The sequence below is a fragment of the Lepisma saccharinum genome, chromosome 13 (genome assembly GCF_977018435.1).
Source record: "Lepisma saccharinum chromosome 13, izLepSacc3.1, whole genome shotgun sequence".
NCBI classification, from domain to species: domain Eukaryota; kingdom Metazoa; phylum Arthropoda; class Insecta; order Zygentoma; family Lepismatidae; genus Lepisma; species Lepisma saccharinum.
The window spans coordinates 68,821,014-68,848,643 of NC_139241.1; the positions used below are offsets into that span (position 1 = coordinate 68,821,014).

The following is a 27,630-nucleotide window of genomic DNA, read 5'->3' on the forward strand; positions in this document are numbered from 1 at the left end:
TACACCCTTATCGAAGTAAGACAGATGTGCACCATATATAATGTTTTTCACAACTCGTTTTCTTGGTCACTGAAACACGTCAGACACAGCTCAGGTCACAGGATGGTCGCACCAGTAAAATAACTTATAGTCAAGGGGTGTCAAACTACTTTTTTTTATAGAAAGTGTTTACATATTGTTGACAAAGCTAGATAGACACCCACCCTGTGAATCTGACCAGAATTCCTTGATTTTATGGCTATGATTAATTAATGGTAGTGGTACATTAAAAAGACTTAACATTGGAGTTAATAGATTGTAATAAAAAAAATATAAAATTTCTCGCAGGCTATGTTGCCATTTAAATCAATGATATTAAATGATTTGGAACATTTTTATAAAAGATAGAACATTAATGAAATGTGAGACTGAAATGTACTATTGATCTCATTTGATGTAGCTGATGACTTAGGGAGCCTATCACGGATTCTACAAGCAGCAGCCGTTCCTGTTCTCGATCTCGAGACCTGCAGGCTGGATGAGGTCTATGGTGGCAGACAGCAGTCAATACTAGACAGCATGGTGTGCGCAGGCCTTCTGCAAGGTGGTGTGGATGCTTGTGGAGGAGACTCTGGTGGTCCTCTTGCTTGCGAAGTCAATGGTAAGTCACAATGTGTTAAACTAGATTTGCTACAGACTCATCTGGACTGGCCCTACTGCTCTAAAGATATATGCAAACCATGGTGTAATATTACCCGCACGAGAATTAAACTCAGTACCCCTTGCTTAGGCAATACTGTTAGCCAACACTACAAATTACCAAACCATTGCAAGCTACTGGCATGGTTGTATGTAAGGGCAGGGTTTAAGGGGTCAAAACCTCATCCTATTGGCTTAAATATTTTGTATTCATAGAATTATCAGCCCCATCTAGTGTATTGCACTTCACTTTTTGATTCTATCTGTAATCATGCATCTAGTTGGTTACACGGTGCAACACAAGAGTCATCGAGTTCGTTGATTTGGAGTCAAGTAGTGTATTTGGTGTCTGCACTATTTGCACTAGCAGTGTAGTGTGTGGTGTATGGTCATGTGGTGCATATCAACTAATCAAATTAATGCTTAAAGCAGCCGACAGGTATTTGTTGAATCTTCTGAACTTGAACACTGCTATCAGTCTACTTCATTGAATGTCTATTTCTTGCATCAGCCTGACAACGGGGCCATTGAATCAACATTTGCTCAAATCACTATACCTAGGTATTACTTGAACTCATTTTGAAAATATAACAGTTTAGAGCTGATCCAAAGATATAATGAATAATTTCATATTCTTCATGGACAATAATTTTATTTTATTCATATCTGTATCGGCTTTCATTATGTATAAAATAAACTGCAAAATGGTAATAACTCATATTTTTTTAAATTATAAGAACGCACAGATATAATTTTAAAAAATAATTAAATGTACATAATGAAGAATAATGTTGTTATTGTAAATATAATTAGTGTCTCAGAAAAGTACTGTACACTAAGGAACAGATCCCATTCATAATATTTAGTATTATCATTACCAGTATCAGAGGCGTCTCCTGAATGCATGTGGTGCATGCTGCACATGCGATAATTGTGGGAAAAATGACAGCTTGCACTGCGACTACATTAATGAGCATTTCTACATTCTAATTTCTTCATACAGGAGAAGTATTTATTTTACATGAGAGTGCTCAACTAAGATTATATTACATTTCTTGGATCTGAAGAGATGCATGCGTCAATTGTGGGAAAAGAATTATTACTTTCTTTCACTTCAGATCCAAGAAATGTAATATAAGCTTAGTTGAGAGCTCTCGTGTAAAATAAATACTTCTCCTATATGAAGAAATTAGAATGTAGAAATGCTCATTAATGTCGTTGCAGAGCAAGTCCTTTTTCCCACAATTGACGCATGTGCAGCATGCACCACATGCATTCAGGAGACGCCTCTGACCAGTATGCATGTGTGTAACTGAACAGGCTACAATAAAATTTATACAGTCTAATACTTCATCTTTCTACTAATCTATTCGATAATACTTTAACAAAAGTTTCCATTTCCAGGAAGGTTCATGCTAACGGGAGTCATTTCATGGGGCGATGGGTGTGCAAAGAAGAACAGACCTGGAGTGTACACAAGAGTTTCCTATTATTTGGACTGGATAAAATCAATTACTAGGAAAATATAGCACTTGTTGAACAGTGTATTTGTTCTATAAGTCAGGATTTTCACCAACCTCTTTGTAGCCTAGTAGCTGAAATAGTATGTTGGCAACGATTGCTTATGCCAATATCATAAGTGTCATTCTGAAAATGTTACCATTGAATTCATGGAGTTGCAACTCCACTGCATTATAGGAATCGCATTATGGTGTATAGAATGGTTCATGTTTTGTTATAGTAAGCCATTTTGCACTTGTATTTAAAGGTATTGAAATCTGTTTTGTACTGCAACTTTACGTGAGTGACAGGGTATTATGGAATATGTTACCCATTTGAAATCTACAGCAGGACTTTTATGCACATTATTGTGCTGCATTGTTAAATCAAAGCAGTAGTCTTCAATATTTCTGGCTTGAGTGCAGAAAGCTTAACAAGTAACATTGTAACACTGTGTCATTTTAATGAACACACTGTCATGCATTTGTTGATAAATCATAGCTATTATGTATACTAATAGCTTTCCTGTACTGGAAGATAGGTTTGAATTATAACTGAAGTTCTGCAGGTTGTTAGAAATGTTAGTTGTTCTGACAGATAACTGGAAATGTTATAATGTACCTTTTCTAAGGCTTGACAGTAAGGTACACTCTTACTTCGCTTTTATATTATGAAAAGTACTGAAAATCGACATTACTTTGCAAACAAGAGTCATAAGTAATTTCCTCTAAACTTATTAGTATTTCTATTCCATGCATGAAAACAATATGACATACAGTTCATAACCATCTGGTCATGGTGAGACCCTTTGTTGTACTGAGCTTGGTATGTAGTGAGAAAGAAGTGTCCATCCCAGTGATCGAATTGGGCCGGTATGAGCTGGTATGGCATACCGACAGTAAATTAAGATGCTGAAAAGGATACCGGCAGTAATTTTGAAACTGCCACTTAGTTATTGGAGCTAATCGCACAAGTAGCTGTGCAATGGGCAACAATGTACACGCTTACTTTCTCTCCCTCTTTCTTGCACGTTTGAGTTGCACCATACAGCACTCTGCATTCTATTTTCCCACCCCGCTGTCCACAGCCGAGCGCTCCTTGTCAATCATACGTCATGAGAAAAGCAACAATAGCGCCGAGAATGTGCTAAAAAGTTCTAAATTGAACCAAATATAGGAATAACTTAACACACTTAATAAAGAATGCACAGAATCAACCAGTAACGTGTTTAGATTTGTATATAATATTGATAAGAAAGGACGGCCTTATACAGATTTACATGACATAACTTGCAATAAATTAAACAATGTATCAGTTGGCAGGAAAAATCACAGTGATCATGTTTACTAATTTGGTGGCTCATTTTTGTGGTCTTAGGATATTCTGCAGTAGTGTGGTTTAATGTTTAATACATTGTTAGTTTATTACAATTCAAATGCGGCACAAATGAAAAAGGAGCACAATTTGTGGTGATAAAAGAGAGAGAGAATGAGAATCAAACTATTTTTTTTAAGAAATCACCTGAAGAAAAAGATTGCATCAAAAGACAGGTCTGTACATGCAAGCATAACGGCAGTGATTCATTTCCAATTCGGCCACTGGTCCATTCTACGATAAAGAACAGTGGATTTTTCCATAAGGGTAATAAACCACTCTTCTGGGAACTATTAGAACATGAGAGAGGAAGTGAGCAGTCAAAGCAAAAGAATGTTCTCCACTACATGTTGGTAGCGTGTGCACAGCCGTAACATAGATAAAGGCTGAAGCTTGAATTGGAAATTCCCATTTGGGAGTTTGCTTGATCGAGTTAGGGGATATGAAGGGAGTATATTAACATGGAGACAATGAAGCAAGTGAGGGGATGCTTATGCAACTTATTCTAGCTGGGGTGGATCCTTTGTAACTGGGGGGTAGCTTTCCCTCATGTCCCCCTCCCCCCCTGGCTTTGAGCACTGCTTCTATCTATTATAGATATATATCTAGACTGAAGTACATGGCACAACATCCCTACGGGTGCCGGAACCTGTCCTGCTCTTTTCTGGGTGAATGTCTGGTCGGTACACATGAGTGACTTATCGATGCAGCTTTCTGGCTTTTGAGACCAGAACCTGCAACTCCTCAATTGCCTTAACGATGCTTGGTCAATACAAATTTTGGAACTCCTAATGGGATCAAACCAGAGACCACTTGCATCAAAGACAATAGAGATAGCCATTTAGTTACATGGAAGCTCATTCACAAATGCTGGTCGACAAGAGTTACTACACAGCACTAGCGCTAAATGCACCCCACTGTTCCTGCTGTGAAGTCACATGTATTATAATTGTATATTATATAAACCAAGTTCTAACTAACACTTTGCACAAATATGCATCTTTGTAATATGGTGCTGTATTATATTTAATATTTCTGTTATACAGAAACTTCGATGTACATCTAATCATTGTTCTGTCTAGTTGTTTAAAGTGTACGTAAACATTTAATTGTTGTTTATGAGCATGTAAATGTCTATTGTGTTGTCTGCTAGTCAATAAAATATCTAGTCAGACTATGAAAAGGAATTCTCATTAATGTTCTTCCCTGTTTAACCCTAGAATGGTGAAGTTGGGTCTGTGAGACCTGGCATAGTGTTTATTTACATCACTAGTCCATTGTCTGGCCCAGCAAGTCATGCATGCAAGGCCAGTTTGGTAACGTCGTTGCCTTATAATCAAGGTATCCCAGGTTTAATATCCAGTGTAGACCCATGCAATGTTGAAATAATACAATAATCTCAATTTGAATAATTTAATACTTCATGTTACTTTGTACAGTATACTGTTGTGCACAATACACAAAATTGTATTTGACTACAAGGTAATGCTTTGCAGACAAGAGGGAATGACATCACCTGTCATACCGAATGGAAAAATACGAGGGCAGATCAATAATTCACCATCAGGCAATTTGCATAAACTATCCTGCAACATAAGCTCTATATAAGGACACGTCTTAACTGTACATAATATATATATATTCTTCCTTCCTCATACTGAAGATACGGATTATTATTAGACCTGAGAATAATTGCCTCCTTGCTGCATAATAATTTTTGCCTCTCCAGCAAGACAATGCCCCTCCACACACGAAAATATTATAAAGGGTATATATATATAGGCATGATGAAGGTAACACAATTTAAGTACACACTTGAACTCTTAGAGTTAGTGCAGAATCCCTCGCAGCAGCCCATCATTGATTATCTTGTCACCACTTAATCCATTAGTGCCACAGTAGCGCACTTGGCTTCACCAAAAAATGTTCCATTAACAATACACAAAAAACACATGACTAGCACAAAGGAGGGTTACATTAAAAACTATCACACAAACCTTTCCTTTCTTATTAATCTAATCTTTAGTAGAAAAAACATTACCTGTGTAAAGCCTTAACACAAGAAATAGTTAGAAATATGCACCCCCCACTCCCCCATGTATCATTAAGTTCTTATTGTACAGATTACCGGCACTTTAGGAAATGTTGAGGTTATTTATTAAATATCCTACAGACTTTAGTTGTTTTGGATTGTATTATCATCATTATACAAGTGATCATCATTATTATACTGATATAGTTCATAAATATATGGTAAGCTGGAGACTTTTTCATGAACACACTACATGAAAGTGTTGTCGGAATACAAATCATCTTGATAGATAGCACTGCAGAATGTAGATTTAGGATAGGATAGTTATCATTTACGAAGTCCACAGCAGCTGGGGATAAAGTTCGGTATGACTTGAGATGACCGGACCCCTCTCCGATTTTCTTCATATTTGACATAGTTACTAATTGAGGCCTGGTAATCACGAATCTGAAGTTAAAATTTGTCGGAAACGTATAGAAATTGCAAAATAATTGCGAACCATTGATGCTAGCCCCACGAACCATTGACGTGTGGTTAGGTTAGTTTTGGTTAGGTTAGGCAAACATAGTTAAAATTTCGTGTCGTGGTAGTATCAGGATCTAGAAATTGGAAATAATTGTGAACCATTGGCGCTAGCCCCACGAACCATTGACGTTTAGTTAGGTTAGTTTCAGTTAGGTTAGGCAAACATAGTTAAAATTTGGTGTTGTCATAGCATCAGGAATATATATATATATTTGCTTGTGAAACAAAAAATTTCGCGAAAATAGACTGTTTCCATTCCGAAAACTAACGCCTTATTTTAGATTATTTTTCAATTTCTAGTTGTTTCCGACAACTTTTAACCTCAGATTCGTGATTAGGAGGCCTCAATTAGTGAGTATCCAAATATGAAGAATATCGGAGAGGGGTCCGGTCATCTCAAGTCGTTCCTAAAGTTCACAAGCTCATCAAGTAGTAATTTCATTTTGGATTTTTTTTTAATATAGCCTAAGTGCTGATAATTTTATTTAGTGGAGGGAGAGAGTTTGGTGATGAGTCCTCCTTTAATAAAACTTCGTGACTTAGGAATAATATAGTTGATGTTGCATAAAGTTTGCAAAATGTTTTTGGGAGCATCAGAAAAAGTTTGTGTTCTTTTTAAGTCCACTTTATGCACAGTATGGCTAGTTGGGACTGGACCTGCAGTTTAAGGTGGGATCTGAAGCACTATGTGCCTCCACAGGGTATCGATTACCACTAAGCCATCGAGGAAGCCAGAATAAGTATTGAATTAGTTTGTACAACTGTCAGCTGTGAATATAACAGATTCAATTGCTTTCTCATTTTATTGTTATGACTGTATCTTTAATCAAACTGAGAATGCATGTCTGATGAAGGGAGCATGTGTTCTCCTGAAACGTCACAACAAAAAACGTTTTTTTTTTTTTAGTCTTGTAACAACCGTAGACTGCAAGAGAAATATTTCGCATTTCCTTTCTTTGTTTCTATTTTTGGATATTTCTTTGTCTTGAATTTATAGCAAAATGAGAATAAATGATCAAGTGAAGATGTCGATAATGGGAGAAGCATAATGACACATCCATGTTACAACTAGAGTTCAAATGTAGAACATTTGACTTCTGTGTGAGCTGACTATCCCACCATGGGCCAGGAAAAAGGGTATTAGATCTGTTCTCAGCTGTGACACACTACGAATGAAATATGTCTGCATGGCCATTTTATTTGACCAAGATTGTAGCCTTGAAGCGGGGGAGATGGGGGGCAAATTGTATTGGCCATGATGCCACATAAACGTTCGAAAAATGAATTCTATGGCGCAACAGCCTTTTGAGACCTATCGACTACCAAGCAGCTTTTGTCTTCACCATGCCGTGTCAACACTGAGGAGACACTGAAATGTACGCTTCAAAGAGAAGGTGCTAATCATTTAGCTGCAACGAAGCTGTACCATATTTGTTAGTATAGCATTAATACAACTGACTGAAAATGTATAATACACGAACATAATATTATGCATAGAACGAAAACTCATTTCACCATGCCTTTTAAGGCATAGGGAGATGTGGAAGTACAAAATCTGTACACATTCAGAACATTGACCAGTCCTGATGATAACTCTGTGATCGAGTCATAAGCTCGGACAAACTTTTAAAGTATCTTGTATCATGCTGCTTATTTGTTGTGTCTTTTTTAACTATAAAAATGATTATTACATACGAGATAAGATCACATCACATGCCTTGTTTTGTCGTCCAATGACATGAGACATGATCAGGACATCATGTTTCTATATTTTTTAATTTTGTTACCATGCTTTAACCCTTCCACAACTCTTTTCTTTTCTCCCATCCCTGAAGAAGGACTGAGGTCAGTTAAAAAATTCGGAGGACAAAACAAGATGCATGTTTTACGTGTTTGGATCTTATCTCACGTTTTAATATGCTGATGGTACCTAACATAATATACCAAATTCTTTTACAAAAAATAATAATAATAAAATGAAGTGGTTAGTATCTGACTCATTTGGCTGTACACAATAAAATTATTACCATGGTAACTGAGTGGAAACTTTGCTAAAACAAAGTTCTATATGGTTCGTCGACATTCAGCAGCACTGACTATCAAGTGAAATGTGCTTCTCACTTCTTGAGAATTAAAACTGAACAATTTCTAATCATTATAACCTGCACAAAAACAAAATCTAAACAACAGACTGGGATATACAAGCAATGAAATGATTTGATAGGGTTACCACAACTGAAAACATTCAAAACGGAATGAACAGAAAAAGTATGTCAGTTTCAAAACCCCATATGTGCAAGGATAGTGGTTAATATTTCTCAGTTTGATTTAGTAATGGAACTACTGAAGTGGGGTTTATTCTCGTGGCTATGTTTCATGCTGGTTCCCCCAGAACTTGAAGCAGCTTACACACTTTCAAGTTCTGGGGAAGCAGAATAAACATCACCTCAATAATAAGAACCACCTTAATGAGAACATTTACTACCTTATTTTTGTAATATCCAGCAGTGGTTATGCGAATAAGAAGAACACGTGTTACGGGAGTTGGACCTCTCTACACTTTTGTATACATTAGTACAGATAAACCTTCCGAAATATATATAACTATATACAGATTTTTTTTTTTGTTTTAGTCCATCTGCCATACTTCTACGGTATCAAAATATTATTGTTTCATTTTTCGTAAGCTCATGCTACAGTATCATTGGCAGGTCTGAGCATATTAACGCTAATTTGATGCATTTAATCTGTAGGTAATTGAAGTGTGTATATTTATATAATATCCTAATACACTGTGCTTATCCACGTGTTCACGTATCTATAAAAACACAAACATGTTTATGTTTTTGTGGGATTTATTCCCTCTGTACAAGTCTTAGTGAAATACTTGGTATATCTCCTCTGCCTAGCACTATTTGCATGTCCGAACGTGCATCATATCTAATTTCTACACACTAGATATGGTTTAACTTAAAATTTCACCATGAAAATCTGTACACATGTTCTTTTACACCCAATAGAAGATATGTATTATACACTTTCACCCTGGCGATCTTGTGCATGTTCTTCATTCGTCCTTTTCACTGCACTTGTCGCCATAACGTCTATAACGGCATACTGAATGTCTTTCTTCTTATGGATTGGACTAGAAGGTTCACTTCGTGCATGCTGTACTTTCATGTAGTTTAGCTCCTTACTGTCCTAGGAAGAATGAAACACATTAATACACAAAGATGATTATGTAGGCACAATGTACCCAATGAACACAAAAGAAGTGCAAGTAACATTACATTGTTCTATCACCAATGCAGTACCCTTGTAATGAAAGTTTGAAAACTGTGGAGAAGTTAACTGTATACCATCAGTGCCTCTAGAGTTATGTAAGCCTTTGACGATTTTAGTACAGGGTGTTTCAGAAGTTGCACAACACTAACTTAAATTGTTTATAACAAAAACTACAAGGGGTGTTTCCCCTCCAGGGAACACCGCCTTAAAGTAGCACTGACCGTGCGGGCGGAGGGGTTTGTGTGCTTTGTTGAAGCTGAGAGCTATGCCAGCGGTAGAATCTACCAGCAGGGTCACCCATGCTGGACAGGTCTCAGAAGAGAAGCCAGACTAAGGTGTTCTACAACGTCCCATCTTTACCATATCCTATCCTAATATTCCTTCCTAGTCCCAAATACTGCTGCCTTGTAGTCATAGAGGGATCTATAAAGGCTAAGGGAAGAAAACCCTAACAGAAAATTACCTGGTCCTCCAGGTTGGGGGTTGGCGTGAGGCTGACAACCTTATCCGGAAAAAATCAATCGTTCAGAAACCACAACTTGTGCCTCGGAAAGTGGATAAACATGATGACGGACCAGCTAAACGGATAACGGACATGAATATGGCCACGTGGAATATAAAGACAATGCTAGCCCCAGGAAAGTTGCAGGAGGTAGCACAAGAAATAGAAAAAGATGGTATACAGATAACAGCAGTACAGGAAATTAGATGGGTTGGAACGGGCAGAATAGACAAAAAAGACTTCACAATGTTTTATAGTGGAACAGAACAAAGGACAGGGCAGAGAGGTACAGGCTTCATAATAACTAAGGAAGCAAGAAAAAGTATACTGCAGTTTGTGCCAGTATGTGATAGAATAAGCAAGCTCAGAGTTAAAGGACCATTCAGAAACATAACAATTATAACAGTGTATGCACCTACAGAAGACAAAGATGATCAAGAGAGAGAAGAATTTTATGATAAACTGGAGGAAACATTAGAAGAGACACCTAGATATGATTCCATTATTATCATGGGAGATTTTAATGCACAAATTGGCAAGGAGGATAGGAGAAAAGGAATAAGTGGAGTCTATACCTTACATAGAGAAAGCAATAATAATGGCAATCTACTCTATCAGTTTGCAATTAGAAACAAAATGATAATAAAAAGCACTTGTTTCCCACATAAAGATATACATTTGGGGACCTGGAGATCGCCAGATGGAACAACAACAAACCAAATCGACCATGTTTTGGTAGGTCACAGATATTAGAAGTTGCAGAGGACCTAACTGTGACTCTGACCACTTTCTTTTGAAAGTAAAAGTTCGAGAGAGAATAAGAACAACACAACAGACAGAAAAACTAAAAAGAATAAAATGGAATATGCAGAAAGGGAAAAAAGAAGAAATCAGACAAAGATACCAAGATGCAATAGCTCAAAAAACACAAAGTTGGACAGCAGAGGAGAGGAGCTCAACCGAGAAACACTGGGAGAAAATACAAGGAACTCTAAAAGAAGTAGCAGAAGAAATAATAGGAGAAGATAAACAAGTAGGGGAAAAAATGTGGTTCGATGAGGATTGTGAGAAAGTAATAAAGGAAATGAACGAAGCTAGACAAAAAATTATACAAAGAAAAACGAGAGGAAATGTCGAAAGGTATCGAGAAAAAAGGAATATAGCTAATAAAACATGCAAACAGAAAAAGAAGGAGATAATGAGGAAACAGCTGATGGAGATAGATGACTTGAGTAGACAAAATGAAACAAGAAAAGTATATACAGCAATCAAAAAAGTAAATAAAGGATACCAACCAAAGGAAATTGGCTATAAGGATAAAAACGGAGCAGTGATAGATCAGTATAGAAAATTAGAGAGATGGGCAGAATATTATCAAGATCAACTAGGAAAAGAAGAGGATCTAGTGGGAACAACAGGAATAGATGGATACAATGAGGGAAACATTGAAAACCCACCAACAATGGAGGAGATAGAAATAGCAATTAGAAAAGCGAAAAATAACAAAGCACCAGGAGAAGACGGTATAATAATAGAAATGCTAAAGATGGCAGGACTGACAATGAAAATTGAAATCCATAAACTCCTGGAACGGATCTGGAAAGAAGAACAAATGCCGGAAGGATGGAAAGTTGGAATAATATGCCCAATACACAAAAAAGGGGATCGAACAGAATGTAGTAACTATAGACCAATAATGCTGCTAAATGTGGTGTACAAAGTCCTTACCAGTATTATTAATGAAAGACTGAAGAAATACACTGAAGCTATAGTAGGAGAATATCAATGTGGATTTAGACCAGGCAGGGGTACAACAGATCAATTATTCGTTATACAACAGATAATTGAAAAACACTATGAATATGCAATAGACCTCCTAATTCTATTCATTGACTACAAAAGAGCATTTGATAGTATAAGGAGACCCGAACTGAGTAGAGCTATGCAAGAATTAAAAATCCCCATCAAGTTAATAAATTTAATAGAAATGACAATGAAACAGACCAGAGCAAAAGTGAAAATAGGAAATGAAACAAGTAGAGAATTTCCGTATTACAGAGGAGTCAAACAAGGAGATGGACTGTCAACCACACTCTTCATACTAGCATTACACGTGGCCGTTCAAAAGGTAGATAAGAGAGGATCAATTTTTACAAAGAGCACTCAAATATGCGCATATGCAGATGACATTGCAATAATAGCACGAACAGGAAACGATTTAAAGAAAACATACCAGAGATTAGAAGAAACTGCAAACAGGTTAGGACTAGAAACAAATGTCAATAAAACAAAGTACATGATTGTTACCCAAAAACCTGACAAATATAGAGAGGAAAGAATAGAAATAAATGGGAAGGAATTTGAAAGAGTCAGGTCATTCCAATACTTAGGGCTGACCATAAATGAACAAAATAAAAAAGATAGCATGATGAAAGAAAGGATATACATGGGGAATAGAGCATATTATGCAATTATTAAAGAGCAAACTAATAAACAGGAATCTCAAAATTACCATATACAAAACGTTAATAAGACCTATAATAAGATATGGTTCAGAGACATGGGTAATGAATAAGATAGAAGAGGAAGCATTGCGCAGATTTGAGAGAAGGGTGATACGCAAAATGTATGGACCGGTTAATGAAAATAATTTCTGGAGAATAAGAACTAATGAAGAAATTAACCATATACTAGGGAAAGAGGATATTGTGAGATTTATTAAATCACAAAGAATGCGGTGGCTGGGTCACGTACAGAGAATGGGAAACGATAGAATGCAAAGGAAAGTGATGCGAGAAAAAATCTATTCAACAAGAAGAAGAGGAAGACCAATGACAAGATGGCTAGATGGTGTCCTGGAAGATTTGCGTCACATGAAGGTGAAAAGATGGTGGGAGATTGCAGGACAGGAATAGATGGAGGCACATAGTTGAGGAGGCCAAAGCCCATGAAGAGCTGTAGCGCCATGTGGTAAGGTAAGGTAAGGTAAGGGGTGTTTACACCAGTTTTTCTGCATTATCAGGGAAGATAACCAAGATAATAATAAAAACTTCTCAATAATGGACAGGCGGAAGAAAAATAAATGTCCGTTATTAAGAAGTGTTCGCTATTCAGAAAAAAAGTGTAGGATGTTACACAATAGGATAAGCATATTACAGTACGTACTTTACGAACATAATGTTTTTTTTTTCCCCTATATTCAAGGAACAAACTACTATACTACATATGGTGAATTTAAATTTACTAAAGTATCCTTACATACATTACAAATTTCAAAAAAGAAAAATACAGTACATGTAGTGTAATCCTTTGTTAAATTACTGCATTTAAAATGATCTTTCATTTTCAATAGACTAACTATTTCTGGCCAGACCCAGATTGTCCAAAATAATCATCAATATTTTTCTGTTTACAATTGTCCTTTCAATATGTGTTTCAAGTTCAGATGCAAAGAAATATGTTCGGTGTAACATGAAACAATGCACGCTAGTTCGAAATACTGGCCATTGTTGTGTCGAATTCCAGGAATTTTCTTTCAGGCTGTCCATTATTAAGAAGTTTTATTTGCGTTGGGAGGTAGTTTTCAGTGTCTGCTTCCATTATTAAGAATGTCCATTTAATATTGCCATTTAACCCCATGTATTTCTGCCGGGGAATTTAAAAATTTTCGTAATTTAGTGGTGTCCGCTATTCAGAGGTGTCTGTTATGAGAAGTTTTACTGTAATATATAATAACACATGGTGCAACAGTCCATTGAGGGCCCGAGCCTACCAACCAACTGCTGGCCTCAGTCCCACCTGATCCTACTCACTCAATCACCCGAGGTAGGAGATCATCTAACCAGTGACGTGTGGTCAGCATGACAAACCCCCAGTCATTGTAGATTTTCTATGACCGGGTTACGCTACTCATTCGTAGCTCCCCATTTCCTCACGATGGTGGGTGGCCACCAGTCCCATACGCAGGCCAAAATCTCAGAGAAAAATTGTTATGTTTCCCCAGGAAGCCTCGAACCTATGTGCATCCCATAGCCGGAGCCCAGACTGCATGGCTACGGTGTGAAACCCATTATCCACATAATAAAAGCCCGTATAACTCCAGGTTTTCAACGAAACCCCTCTGGCGGCTCGAATATCTTACTAACACTGAAAACAAAATTGTGGTGTAAAAGTGGAAGGTAATTGACAAAACAATTATTTATAAATAACAACATTACCACACACCCAGAACTAGAGACTGTGTGAGACCAACGCAGGGTTAAGGGAGATTTCACACCAAGGAATGTCACTTGGAAAAGAACCAATAAACAGCAATGTTTCACACCTTAGTGTGGCAGACCACATAAGCCTGCCTTCAATTCGGTGAAACACACATCGCTTGTCACTTTCTATGTGAAATATTCCTTACATTGATCCCAAATGACCACAACCATTGGGCAAAATAGAGTTTTTTTACTTGGGAAAGGTTGGGTTTAATTTGGTTGGCAAATTCAAGTTGGTCTTACGCTGGGCCAACGGTTGTTGCCAGTGCTTGCCTAACCATGGAAAAGTGAGTCAAAATCAGTTTTAAAAACTACTTTCTCCAGTTAAGACAACTTTCTAGAGTATGCTGTAAATTCTAGTGTGTAAAATATGTGACATGTAACAGTGCTTCATTTTGAATATTTCAGTCACAGCACATACTGGAAATATAATATTTTGTTAATGAAAGTAGAAGCTACTCGTAACTTGCAGTCACTCATGAGTCCTTTGTCAGTTGCCATGGATGAAAGATGTTTCTGTGCTGGCAATTGCTTATTGTTTGTCTGCTTAGCCGTAGCAGAACAAGAACATTTCTACATGAATTCTTGTGAAGGTGGTTCAAGATCTATGTATGTAAAATAAACAATGTTATGTGCAGATTAAATTCCATGAAAGGTGGTAAACTCTAGAAAGTTTTTCTTGTGCTACCACTTGAAGGTTCCTTGAAAACAATGAATAAGAAAGTGCTGTTTTTTAAATTTTATTTTACACAAATAATTTGTACTAGAGTTTATACTTGGCCTCTCAATATATTATATATATCAGAACACAAACTTATCTTTATTTTATAGTTTTCAGTACGTTGGCCCAACGAAAAAACCATATGTTGGGCCAACGTTGGAACCATGGCCAAAATTACCGATGCACAATGGTTATGTTCTTACGTTTGGCCAACCATTTTCAGTACTGTAGGCTCAACGTTGGGCCAACCACTTTGTGTTACTTGGGATATGTCTTAATTTCCAAATAATAATAATGAATGTTGCAGTAACACTGCTTGTCAACACATGGGAAGATCAAGAGCTCCAGTAGCTCCTTTACTGTTTGAGAACTATTCAGCTTTTCTCACCAATGACAGTTACACATTTAATACTAGGATAACAGATATAATAGGTGGATCTATGTAGCTGGAACAGGCCCAAGAAATATCTATGCTTCGAAAAACAATTTGAGAAACATAAATTCAAAATAAAAATAATGTGATGTGATGCAGTTTACCTTTGGGAATAAAAATCGATGCTCGTCATTTGTTTGAATTTGCTGATCTTCCCTTTCTTGCCCTGGGGAACCACTCATGTATCCCGGGGATGGCGACTCTGCTTTTTCAGGGACAGGAGTTATGTTGGCGTACTGCGGGAGACTTCTTATCGAACCCTTCTCCACTAGGGTACCCTTTGGTGAAAATGCACAAAATAATAAGGTAAGACTCAAAGGTAAAATTTTGTATTTGAAAGGGTTAATGTTATGGACAAAATTGTTACGAACGCATATGCAATGGAAAATCTGCAAATTAAGAGTACATGCTGCACAGTTACCATGTGCTAGTTCATTTCTTTTATACAGTGTGTTTCACTTGCTCCCAGCCCCTGATTTTCAATTATAAAAATCAAACTATTGTTCATGATGTAGTGAAATTTGCTATGAACATACGTTGGTGTATGAGAAGCATGGTGGGGTCCTTGGAAATGGCGCCACAGTTTATCTAGTCCTTGTGTTGGCATGCACATGAATCTGGGTGATTCTGCCATTAAATGCCAATTGTACGGACGTGTGCTTTCAGTCTGAATTCATGGCCCTGCTGTTGTGACGTGCCTGAGAGTTGTTTGTGATTACAGTACTGCTTTGACCTGAACAAACCCAAACCACTCTCAGGCACGTCACAACAGCAGGGCCATGAATTCAGACTGAAAGCACACGTCCGTACAATTGGCATTTAATGGCAGAATCACCCAGACACACATGTATGAAAACATAAGAACTAGAGAAACTGTGGCGCCATCTCCAATGACCTTCTCATACACTAAAGTATGTCCATAGCATATTTCACTACATTATGAACAATAGATTGATTCTTACAAGCAAAAATCAGGGGCCAAGAGTGAGTGAAACACCCTGTATATAACATGTTTACAAATTATACCAAGGGTGTCCAAACATTTTTGCATTCGGAGCCAACCTACTATTTCAGCAATTTTTTGTAGGCCATATTACATTTTGTTTACACATAAGATAATGCCTCACACTAAAATTAAGCCAAGGTGGGCCACTTGAAGCTCCTTGCCAGGTCAGATGTGGCCTTCAGATCATACATTAGGTGACCTTGAATTTACAATTCAACTAATATCACAATGTATTTCCTAATTCTCCATTCAAACCTGTCTGAAATTCTTCTTGAAGATGGCAATTTTCTACTGAACTTTAGGAAGTGCAAAATCTAGTGAAACAATATAATATTTTTTTACCTTGTAATCTCCATCAAGGATGGACCTGTCAATCTTCTGGTACTCCTTCCCAGATCGCGGCCTTAGGGTGGTGGTCGCCTGTCGACCATTCCTGAAAATGTAATAAGCACAGAGTTAACATGCACAAAATACATAATAAATATGATTTTCTTTCACTGTTCATTCTTGATTGCTGGTCAACATTATATCTTTCTTACAATTATACATTTTACATGGTGGCAAGTAGGGATATGTAAATGGGAGAGAAGCTACCACACTATTCATGAAATTCTTGAGACTGAATGTGCATTGTAAATGAATATGATATTCCTGATTTCAATAATTTTGAAAGTTTTATTTTGTGTAGCAGAGGTAAATACAATTGTATTGTACTTATGTAAGAAAAACTGAATAGGTTTTTTCTGGCAAATTTACAAGTTGGTACTTTACTTCAATATGCCCATTTCATCCTTCACAATGCAAGTTAGAAACTCATTAAACATTAGTGCCTAAGTGGGAAGACCACCCCCCCCCCCCGCGCCAAAGGCCTATGATGCACTCCCCCCCAAAAGTAGAACATTCCCCTTGCCCCCCTTCCTTTATGCCGAATTATTTACTCAATTTATTTTTGGCGAGATAAAAATTGCGGAACAATATATGTTTACTTTAGGCTTTCATGTTTCCTAACATGAATGTTCACTGCCATTGTTAGTGTACTGAACCTTATTCTTAACAGTTTGTCCGCTTGACTAACCTTGTATCAATACAAACGGCATGTTCCCCCCTCCCTTTCCAAACTGATTCTAAAGGCATAAGAGACGGTGTTTCATTTCAACTCCATCGCTGCGATCACCCACAGGTAGGTAGAAAAACTGTACATAATAACCACAACTAACAATCAATAACAAGTCAATCAAAGAAAGGATCCCCCATTTCTGTGTGAAGATACATAGAATTGGTATAAAATCTTGTCCCCCCTCAATAAATTCCCATGATGCAGGCGCATCATGAATCCCCTCTATGGGCACCACCTGCTCCCCAGTTAAGAAAATTTGTGTAACATATGTGTAAGCATTCTCTCATTAACTTAATTTTCTCCATGTGGATGATGCAAGCATCCACCACCTTTCGCCAAAACTCTACCTGGCACCCCCCCCCTCCTCTTTTCCCAGATGAGAATTTGCACTTCAAGCACTGTGAAACATTGGTGTTTTAATGTGTTATCGTATGCTGTGATTTTTACTCTTGATTTTTAACAGGTAAGAATGTATGATTCACCTTCTTAGTACAGTGGAAACCTAGTTTTATGTTTTGGGATTTTACACCCAATCTTCTTGATCTGAACACAGTAAAATGTTACAAAATCTTCCACAATTTTATGTTTTCCAGCATCTTATTATTTCTCAGTTTGGTTCCCTGAAAACTGTTAAATCCAGGTTCCACTATATTAGTTTATGATCAAGGACATCTGCAGGATATTTTCCAGGAAGGGGCAAAAAAGTATTCTTTCCAAGGGGGTGAAGGTGGACAAACAAGGTATATATTTCCCCACACAATAGTGCCACCCTCACAAAAAACACTCTTTCAGTTTGAAGTTTCAAGTTCCTGTAATGCCCTTACAATAATTAACATAAATTGCTGTGGATATTTCAATGAAAAATGCAGCCTTGTCCAGGACATGAACCCATGTCTCTGGCATACCGTGCCATTGCTCTACAAACAGAGCTGTACCTGACTTTGTGTGATTTCTCCCTGTTGCTGTTTCACCTGTGTGGAATTGTCTGTCCTGGTTGAGACTGCATTTTTTGCTGAAATTTCTACATAGTACTGTGTGTGACAAATAGTACAATAAATTATTGTGACTAAATTTCAGTTATGTGTGTGAAATATATATTTTTAAGTTGAAATTCATTTTCCAGGGGAGAGGTGCATGGCCGTTCCTCCTTCTGGTTATCCATGCTTATGCTGTGTGAATTGGTTGGTCAATTTTTGCACCATACGGCTACAATCATTAAATCATTACATCTCATGCAGGCTACACCCACACACACACATTGCTAACTCAGTATTCACTACTAATCATGCAATTTGAAGAAATACAAGGCCTGTTCAAAAAGAAACCAAACTCTTTTTGTAAAGTTTGTATATAAATTCATTGAAGAGAACTGGCAGTGTCCTTAGTTTTTAACTTGGCCCAGTTTCAAAACTGTTGGTAACCACAGTAACACAGTAGATGGCGTTGAGTGCAGGTATGCTGAGTGATCATGGCGATTTTCAGTAAGGAAGGAACTGGAAGAGCAGTGACTATGTGTGAAATTACATCAAGCCTGTGGCGAGGAATGTTTCAGTTAAACACATTGTTACAAATGTTTCAGATCAGGTCGAACCTCCATCGAGAATGATGCAAAATTTTGACGTCCATCCACCTCTACCAACATCGATTACGTGAAAAGGGTGTGGGAAGTCATACGTGCAGACAGTCATCTCACATGTTAAGTTGCAGCATTTTAACATTAACGTCATGCAACAATTATGAGAAAAGGTGCAGCATGTGGCAGAAGTAGTCCTGGATGGTTCATCACGATAATGCATGAGCTCATTCCTCACTTGTTGTCCAAGAGTTTTTGGTTTTTGGCAAAGCACTAGACACCTGCTGTCCCACAACTGGCCTACTCCCCTGATTTGGCACCAGCAGACTTCTCCTCCCAAAGTTCAATTCAACCTTCAAAGGTAATAGATTACAGACAATAGAAGGGATCAAAAATTTGCTACGAGACCTACAGGTCATTCCAAAACTGGAGTTCCAGGGGGCACTCCAGGACTGGAAGAAACACTGCAAGCACTGTGTACACAGTGGACGAGTGTACTTTGAAGGAGACAGGTCCAAATAATTGGTGAATAATACCATTTTCTCAATATTTTGATAGTTCGGTTTTATTTTGGACAGCCCTTGTATAACAGTGAAAAAAATTGGAACCATTGCCTTCACTGAATGCCACTGCATATACACAAAGAAACTAAAAGAGAGGAGTTCTATGTGAAGATTCATACCTAAGACTATCTGGAGTATCTGAGGAACTGTGTGACGACAGTGAAAGTGTTTCGATGTAGTCTGACATGTCTGATGTTCCACTACTTGTGCTTCGAGAATCCATGTACGTGGGAACCATAGATGGATCAGTACCTGGGCTTCCATAGCCTGAAAAACAGAAATAGAATTAGTAAAATATGGCAAATATCACCTTGAAGGAATATGTATTAGAACCACTCTGAAGGTAAGATCAATCTGTCTTAATATGCTGATTTTCTATTAACATATTACACTATTATGACGTTAGAAGATATGTCACAATTAGGGTGACCATACATCCCGTTTTGACCGGAACAGTCCCGGTCGTCCCATCCATATTAATAAAAAGCCACTATTTGTACCATTTATAAAAGTCTTGGAGTCATCTTGAAAACCAAGTCTAAATTTCAGACACATTTCATGTCAAAAAGATGCATTGTTTTGTATGTGTTCAGTTATTTGAAGAGCAGTGAATAAGCAAGCAGTTTCTTTATGGAATTGCAACAAGAATTTAAATTTCCTGCATCTTCACACAAACTCAAAAGAAAATCTAGAGTTGTATGTTTGATATGTAGATTAAGGTTTTTGGGGAGATTTATATACGATTGATGAAGAACAAAGATGCTCTCAAGAAGATTGATTCTTCTGCTAAATACTTCTAATATTATTAAACTTCAGCGTGGGACTAACACCAAAGATTGATCAGAAAGGACGAGAAACACTATGTAAATTATAGCGAGATTATAATAATTAATACCTTTTGACATATTTCATTTATTGTTTATTGTGTATCATTTATGCAATACAACCTTTAATAAATAATAACAATGCGTTAATAATAACAATAATTTTATAATTAGGACTAACCGATTTTTTATGAAGAGAGGGGACTGATCTCTTTGGGATGTCCCGTTTATGGGTCAAAATATTATGGCCACAATGAACATTGTTTCTTGAAGTCAGATAACTGGTGTTATGAACACATCATGTGATTTTCAGTAGTTTCCTTTCATGAGTGCTTGTTAACTCTTGTAAACCTGTGTAATGTCTTAAGTTTACAAGAAAACTAAGTATTCTAAAAAGAATTTGAGATAATATGCATAATAAACTTCAAATTTCCAAGCTTAAGTTACAGTGCCTTGAATAACGTAGTGTGGAAAATGACCCAAGAAACTAGTTCCCCAGATGGATGAAAAACATAGATGGCAGTGTGATCAGAACCTGTGCTAATTTTCTTATACAAGTAATGCGGCTTTGTTAGTTTTTGGAATATATTATGTAGATTTGTTTGTCTTGAAAGGCGGTACATGAATTGATGGAAACAGTTATATTTGTGGAGTGATTTGCAGTCACGAAATGGCATTAATTTGGAAAGAAAAGTAAAATAAAATGAATAAATAAATATCATGCGTGCGTAACACATGAAGAAACATCGCAATGTGATTCCGGACGTCAGGTCTTGGACTGTGTATTAGAGTTAATTTTTCTATGTTATTAGAATATAAATGGAAGCCTGAGATATATTTCATACTGAGGCGACAAACCACAAGTGTCGCTTGAAAGCGAGCAGTCTGTAATCAATGCAGCCTTTCGAACTGCAGGGACGCAAGCTCTGACTGCACCGTTTCCTCAAGGAGATTTTAGACCAAAGCAACACGCGACAAACAATACGAGGATTTCACATCAAAGAGACACGGGTCCTTTGGTCCAAGGCAACTTTCATACCGAAGCGAGATGCGACACATGTCACTTGGAAACGAGCTAATCAAGAGAAACATTTCACATTGTAAAAGCATGACGGGCAGCACAGGCCAGCATTCGGTTGGTGAAATCCACAAGCGATAAGTGTCGCTTGCGGCTTTGGTGCACAATATCCCTAAAGCAAGACACTCATTGCATCGTGCATGCCCGAACAACAAGCCACGGCAACACGTTGTATAAGCTATTGAGGAAATGGCCCAGTTTGAGTGACACACAAGCGACAAAGCAACACGTGTGGCTTATCGTGTCGCCTAGATCTGTTGTTCGCACAATTAGCAGCAAACGCTTGCTAATTGACTGAAGTGCCGCTTCAAGGCTGTCGCTTGTTACTTAGTTGGGAACTCCTCCTGTAGCACGTCGCTTCGATCTGAGCACCCTTCATTAAAGGAGCTTTCCTACCAAAAAAACAAGTAGCATGCGAATACGACATTTGAACGTGTCGTTTGCTGTTTCGACCCTAATGCGCAATGAATGCTATTTTACAGTCTGGAAGTGTCTGTGTCCCTAGTCACATCAGTGTAAACATCCCATGTTGCTTGTCCCATTGGTCTGAAAGTTTCCTTACACTCAGGTCGACTTCACTTACCTTGTCGTTTCATGCAATCATCATTATCATCATTGCCGCGATTAGTTTAAAGCAGAAGAAAATAGATAGTAAATATAAAAAATATAAATGCTTCAGTGTGTATATCTTTAAAAGAAATGATGATGATGATAATAATTATGAACCTAATTCATACATAAAAATTTACCAAGAGCATTCCATGCATATTTTTTCTCCGGCATTATTAATGAAAGTATAACGATAACAGGATGTGGTCGACTGTCTAGAATGTTCGTTAATATCTTGGAGACCACTGTACCAAATATCATAGCAGTTATCACATTCATAGAAATGCTTCATGTAAAAGAATCAGACGTTGCAGCCAGGGGCACCCGGTCATAAGGACGATACGGACACCGCACTGCCGTGTGCAACCACAAGTGAACAAACATTTCATTAACATTTATATATTAGCTTTTACATTGTCTGAATTGCAAATATGCCATAGCTTATAGATCATTGGTTAGTCGGTTCTGTATTCATTCTTCCGCGACAATTGCAAAGTTTGCACGCCACCGTGCGGGGGAATACGCAACTCCGAGAGAAATCTGGCGGGGTGCCGTCCTCCCACTTTACGAGACGTAGAGCATTCTCAGGCATGGCCACGAGGGGCAAGAGGCGAGGGAACTGGAGGAATAGCACGCGCGGGATCTGTGGCTGGGAGGACGGAGGGTTTGTCATCCGAAATCCACCCCCTAGGCGAAACTGGCCCTCTCTCCGGCCGGAGAACGGTGAACAATGAAGTGTTGCCAGAAGCAATGAAGTTAACATAAGAAAGAAAATTACCAACAGTTGAAAAAAATCATTCTGTATTCCATAATCTTATTCACTTATGACATAAGAGTAGAGTAATAAATAACGCAATTTCCAACGAGGAAAGAAAATGTCGATAACTGAAAAAGTGCAGACTCTTGCTTGATTTTTGTTATTTACCGTCACTTTCTGCTACTTTTTGGTAATCACGACGATGAGGATGAGTGATGATATAATGAAATTGATGGAAGGGCACTCACAAAGAACATACACATACCCATGCCGGGATTCGAACCCAGGAGCCCTGGCTTTGTAGTGCGGTATGCTAGCCACGGAAGTCTGCTATAGATTCTTGTTACACGCAAAATTATCGTATACATGCATTGTATTTTTTCTGAGTTTAGTGAAAAGTACATTTCGATTACAATGATGTGGAGTACATCATGTAGATTTAAATACATGTTTTTGATTAGCACGTTTGAAAAAAATCCTGATAATGTGACAAAGTTCTCCAATTTCTTTTTTGAAGGCGGATGTTCAATAAATTAGAAACTCGTCATCTAAACTCACCAAGAGCCGCTACGGGAACCTGTAAACTAACTTAACTTAAAATCTGGCAAAACTGTCTAGCAACCCCGAAGCAATAAAACGACCGGACGACGATAGTATTGACACTTGTTTGTTTCTACGTTTTCCATGGAAAAGTGAAGCTTGTTCGGTAGTTGTGTTCTGTAGTTGTGCATTTGTCGCGATGAACAGTGTGGATAAATTGTTGGTGCGAAGTTTTTCTACCAGAAGTCTGAGAAGTCTGGATGAAAAATAAACATAAAAAATCTAGTCCGAATTTGAATCTAGAACAAGTGTCAAAGAAGGGAGGTCGTGAGTTCACTCGCAAATTTCGCGTTGAAGGACAGAAGGATGAATATAAGCATGTCTGAAGATTTCTGGTAAGTTTGAAGTTTTTACTTTAGAGCTTCTGGTAATGGAGATATCACCTTTCCAGTGAGATATTTATTTTGGTGCCCTATTTCACATATCAATTAGTCAATTAGGACAGGAGACATTTCCTGTGTAACTTTTTACTAGAAATTTTCACGATCAATGCACGTAAATATTCGTCATTGTGCTTATCAAGTTGTGTAAAAATTAATATCCCTTCTTCCATCTTCTTCGCATTACTGTTAAATAATTATTAATTTAAAACATGTAAAACATGATATTCGGTAAACACGAACGTATCAATATCTTATCACGTTGGCTGTTATACGAAATTCATCACTTAAACTCACATTACTAGTAGAGCAAATTTGTGCCGGGTCACGTGTTCGAATCCCGGCCTGGGCATGGATTTTGTGAGTGTCCATTCATCAATTTCATCATATCACTCATCCCCATCTTCGAAAATGAGCCAAATGTGGCACAAAAGGCGAAGTAAAATAAAGCAAATCAATAGAACAAATTTGTGAGCTATCGCCCCTCCACTTTGGATCACCACGAGCCGCCACTGGTTGCAGCGAAAACTCCATTTACTTGCATTATAAGCAGACGCATACCATGCACCGAGACCAACACCAGCGCCTCTAGCGGTATCATTTTCGAGTGGAACCAGCCAGAGAGGCCAGAACCGTGCCATTTTCCACACTACGTTATTCAAGGTGTAGCATCACAAGGCAACCTAATACATCTTGAAATTTTCCTAGCAAAAGATTTTGAGCTTCTCAGAATATCGACCTGGCCAGTGGCGCATAGGGTTCTTAGTTTTGGGAGCTAATCAGATGATGAGAGAGGCATTGCCTCTCAAAAGCTCAGAAACCTATCTGGAATTGATCTGTTAATATCCCAACAAAGTCTTTTCTTGAAAACAACCTATTTTTTTAACGAAAGAAGATAAGATTATCGGCAATGTTAACATTTTGTAAACTTTGACTTCCATGTATAAACCATGTTCTTTCTGCAGTATAAATTAATCTTGAATTTAAGTAGTTTCCAAGAGATGCATTAATACATTTTAAAATTTTACAGTCGAACCATTATTTTCCAGGACTGTGGCTAAATAACTTACAAGGAAGATAATTTTAGAGCATTTGATGCATTTTGATCAGAAAGGAAAAATGTATAAAGTTGGAAAATGTTAAGTTTTGGTTTGACTTGAGAATATGGACTAGATACCAAAGAAAGAACACTCTTTTATTATAAAAATCGAAGCTCACAAAATAAATACTATGCTTAACATGGGCAAGTGCAAGGAAATTTAATTAGCAAGATTGATATGTACAATATTGTGGTTCATGCATACTTTCATTCATATACAGAAATATATTATAGATTTTATCAACACTAATATCTGCTCTGCTCAGTATATTCTAAAGCTTAATTCTCATAACCTACAATAAAAAAAGTACTGATTGTGAACCCACCTTTGATACTATCCCTCTTCATGCATATAGGCACTTCCGCTTCTGCAGATGATGATTTGGGTGGAACTTTAGGCTTCAACCCCTGGAAGCTGTTGAGTTCTCGCAACGGATCAGAGGACTTTGACCTGCGTGGTAATGACGAATGAAGGCAGGCAGCCAGAAGTCTGTGATCCAGTTCCACAAACTCCCTATGTTTCGGAGACCCTGTCGATACACCGGAATCGTTCGAACTAGAAGAGTCTCTGTTACTGGACTTACAAGGAACACTCGAAGACCTCCTAATATTAACAGCCTGGGGTAAATGGTCGGCGAGACACTCTTGCACTAATGTTCTTAGGGAAGCACTATTATTGGATTCTTCGAAGTCTGTTTGAGCAGGTTCACTAGTTCTAACAATATTATGACACTCTGTAGGAACATTGGTTTCATCTGATTGTGACTTGACGTCTTCAGACTGTTCTTTGGACTTGACAGTTTGGTTCGATGGCACCGGAGAGGTTGCAGCCTCTTTCTTGAAGTCTGGAAGAGGCTGAACAAGGTTTTCTTCTTCTTCATATTCATCCAGGTATCTCGATGAATCGGCTGAGCTAGATCGTTTCCGCATCAACACTCTTCGTCGCTGATCGTTCGCTTCACTTGACTCGAGGAGCTTCCGACCAGGCATTGACGAGTACATCAAAGCAGAACCTGGGATTCGTGGGAACTCACAATCATGACGCTTCCTACTTCTATCCACCAATGGCCCAGATAAACTCGGGATGCTTGCAGACTTCTCCGGTAAGCCATTCATCAAACCTGGTTTGAAAGGCATTCCTCTCCCTTCAGTCTTGCACGTTATCGGCGACATTGTTAAGTATCCTGGATAATTTTTGGTTTCGTTCAGCGATGGTGCAGAAGTCTTCCTAGTGGCTGGTTCCATAAGCAGGTACTCATCTTGGTTTGACGTTGGTTGCTGTATGGGCTCAGGTCTTTTCTGTGCTTGGTTAACTACATGCGCAGCATGCCCACACTTGTTGCAAATCTTAACACCATTGTCAAATGTAAATGACAGTGTACCAACAAGGGCCATGTCCGAGTCTGAGCCATGCTGCGTAAGTAATGGTTGATCTTCTCGGGATTCATCCGAATCAGCTTCCGGTTTTGTAATCCCAACTCTTTGAAGAACATCTTTAGCATTTTCGTAATACTCTAGAGACTCTGCAAAATCAATATTTGCATAGTTAGGTTTCTCATTGCGTTTCGGCAATGGTGGAGCAGGCTTATCCTCCTCCATAGCACACTCTACATTCATGTAGTTTGCCGGTTTTGCACCGTCATCCACATTCATTGCCACATTCTCAGCCTTCGTATTGTCAGTTTGGCCATCCGTCTCCATGCTCTCAGCATTGTCGGCACATTCGCAAGGCTGCTGTAGCAATCTGCGTGTCTTCTTCGACTTGTCTACAGTGGCATAGATGGCAATTTCTCCACTTGGGCTCATGACTGGCATTTTGCCTTCCCCGCTCAGCTTGACCTTGTGAATGGGCACTCCCGTGTTTTCCATCCCACTTCCTCGTCTGCAAGGCATCCAGTTCTCGGCCCAGCACATCACTCTTTGGCAAGGACACTCGGCATTCCGCACGTTCTCCTCGGCGAGTTTCAGCTCCACTGGAACTGGCACTACTGCTTTTGCATATTTGATGACGCATCCACACGGTTTCTTCAGAGTTTTAGCTGCCGGTGGGGTATCATAGTTTGCAAACTGCGATAAATTTTCTTTTTCATGCATTTTCTTCTCAGCTGAAGCTGCTAGACACTCCTTGACCTTCTTTGGTGTATCGTAATATTCAGCTGAGCTCTGATTGGTTGCCATGATGCTTTCTGTGCACTTCTGTTGCTCATCTTTGTGGTTCTGCTCCTGAAATAATTCAAGGTAAATATTTTAATTACAGTTTACAACAACAGTTTAAATAGAAATTAAGTATGTAATGCTTTTTATTTGTTGTTCTCGAAACACCTTAAAACCAGTGGTTCCCAAATATTTTTACATCATCACTCTCACTGCTCCTATTGAAGGATAATATTGTTAATAACAAAATTCACAATACATCAGAATTGCATGCTTATTTATGGCTGTTAAGGTTTCACCAGACCTGTGACGTACATCAATAAGACTTTTCAAAAATTTCTCTCCTTTTCAAAAACTGCTACAACATTCCAAATTGTGTTGTGTAGATATCTGTGATAATTTTGTGGTGCTATAATTCCATTTTTCAAAAGCACACCACACAAAAATTCACGTGAATGCTCTAAAAGAAATTCAAAACAGATATTTCATTTTTCGAAATTTTGAGGATCTTTGTTGATGCAGGTGCATAGCCATAAGCAGAAAAAAGGTTTTTAGTTG

General features: G+C 38.0%; 2 protein-coding genes across 5 annotated transcripts in view; one reads left to right on the forward strand and one right to left on the reverse strand.

Annotated features, from left to right (window-relative positions):
- The window catches only part of LOC145997025 (serine protease 27-like), a 31,706-nt gene extending 26,971 nt beyond the window's left edge, over positions 1–4,735 (forward strand). Inside the window, exons 7-8 of the mRNA XM_083133645.1 lie at positions 440–640; positions 2,083–4,735. Coding sequence (XP_082989771.1) covers positions 440–640; positions 2,083–2,207 — 326 coding nt within the window. The 3' untranslated portion in view covers positions 2,208–4,735. The remainder of the gene's footprint in view (positions 1–439; positions 641–2,082) is intronic.
- Positions 4,736–4,964: 229 nt separating this feature from the next.
- The window catches only part of LOC145997402 (uncharacterized), a 455,282-nt gene continuing 432,616 nt past the window's right edge, over positions 4,965–27,630 (reverse strand). The window contains exons 8-12 of one of the 4 annotated variants that reach the window (XM_083134404.1): positions 25,245–27,141; positions 19,691–19,838; positions 16,661–16,751; positions 15,417–15,590; positions 4,965–9,310 (exon numbers count right to left, since the gene is read on the reverse strand). In XM_083134404.1, the coding sequence (XP_082990530.1) occupies positions 9,140–9,310; positions 15,417–15,590; positions 16,661–16,751; positions 19,691–19,838; positions 25,245–27,141 (2,481 nt within the window). In that variant the 3' untranslated portion in view covers positions 4,965–9,139. The remainder of the gene's footprint in view (positions 9,311–15,416; positions 15,591–16,660; positions 16,752–19,690; positions 19,839–25,244; positions 27,142–27,630) is intronic. The other 3 variants (XM_083134405.1, XM_083134406.1, XM_083134407.1) reach the window with 3 other exon arrangements.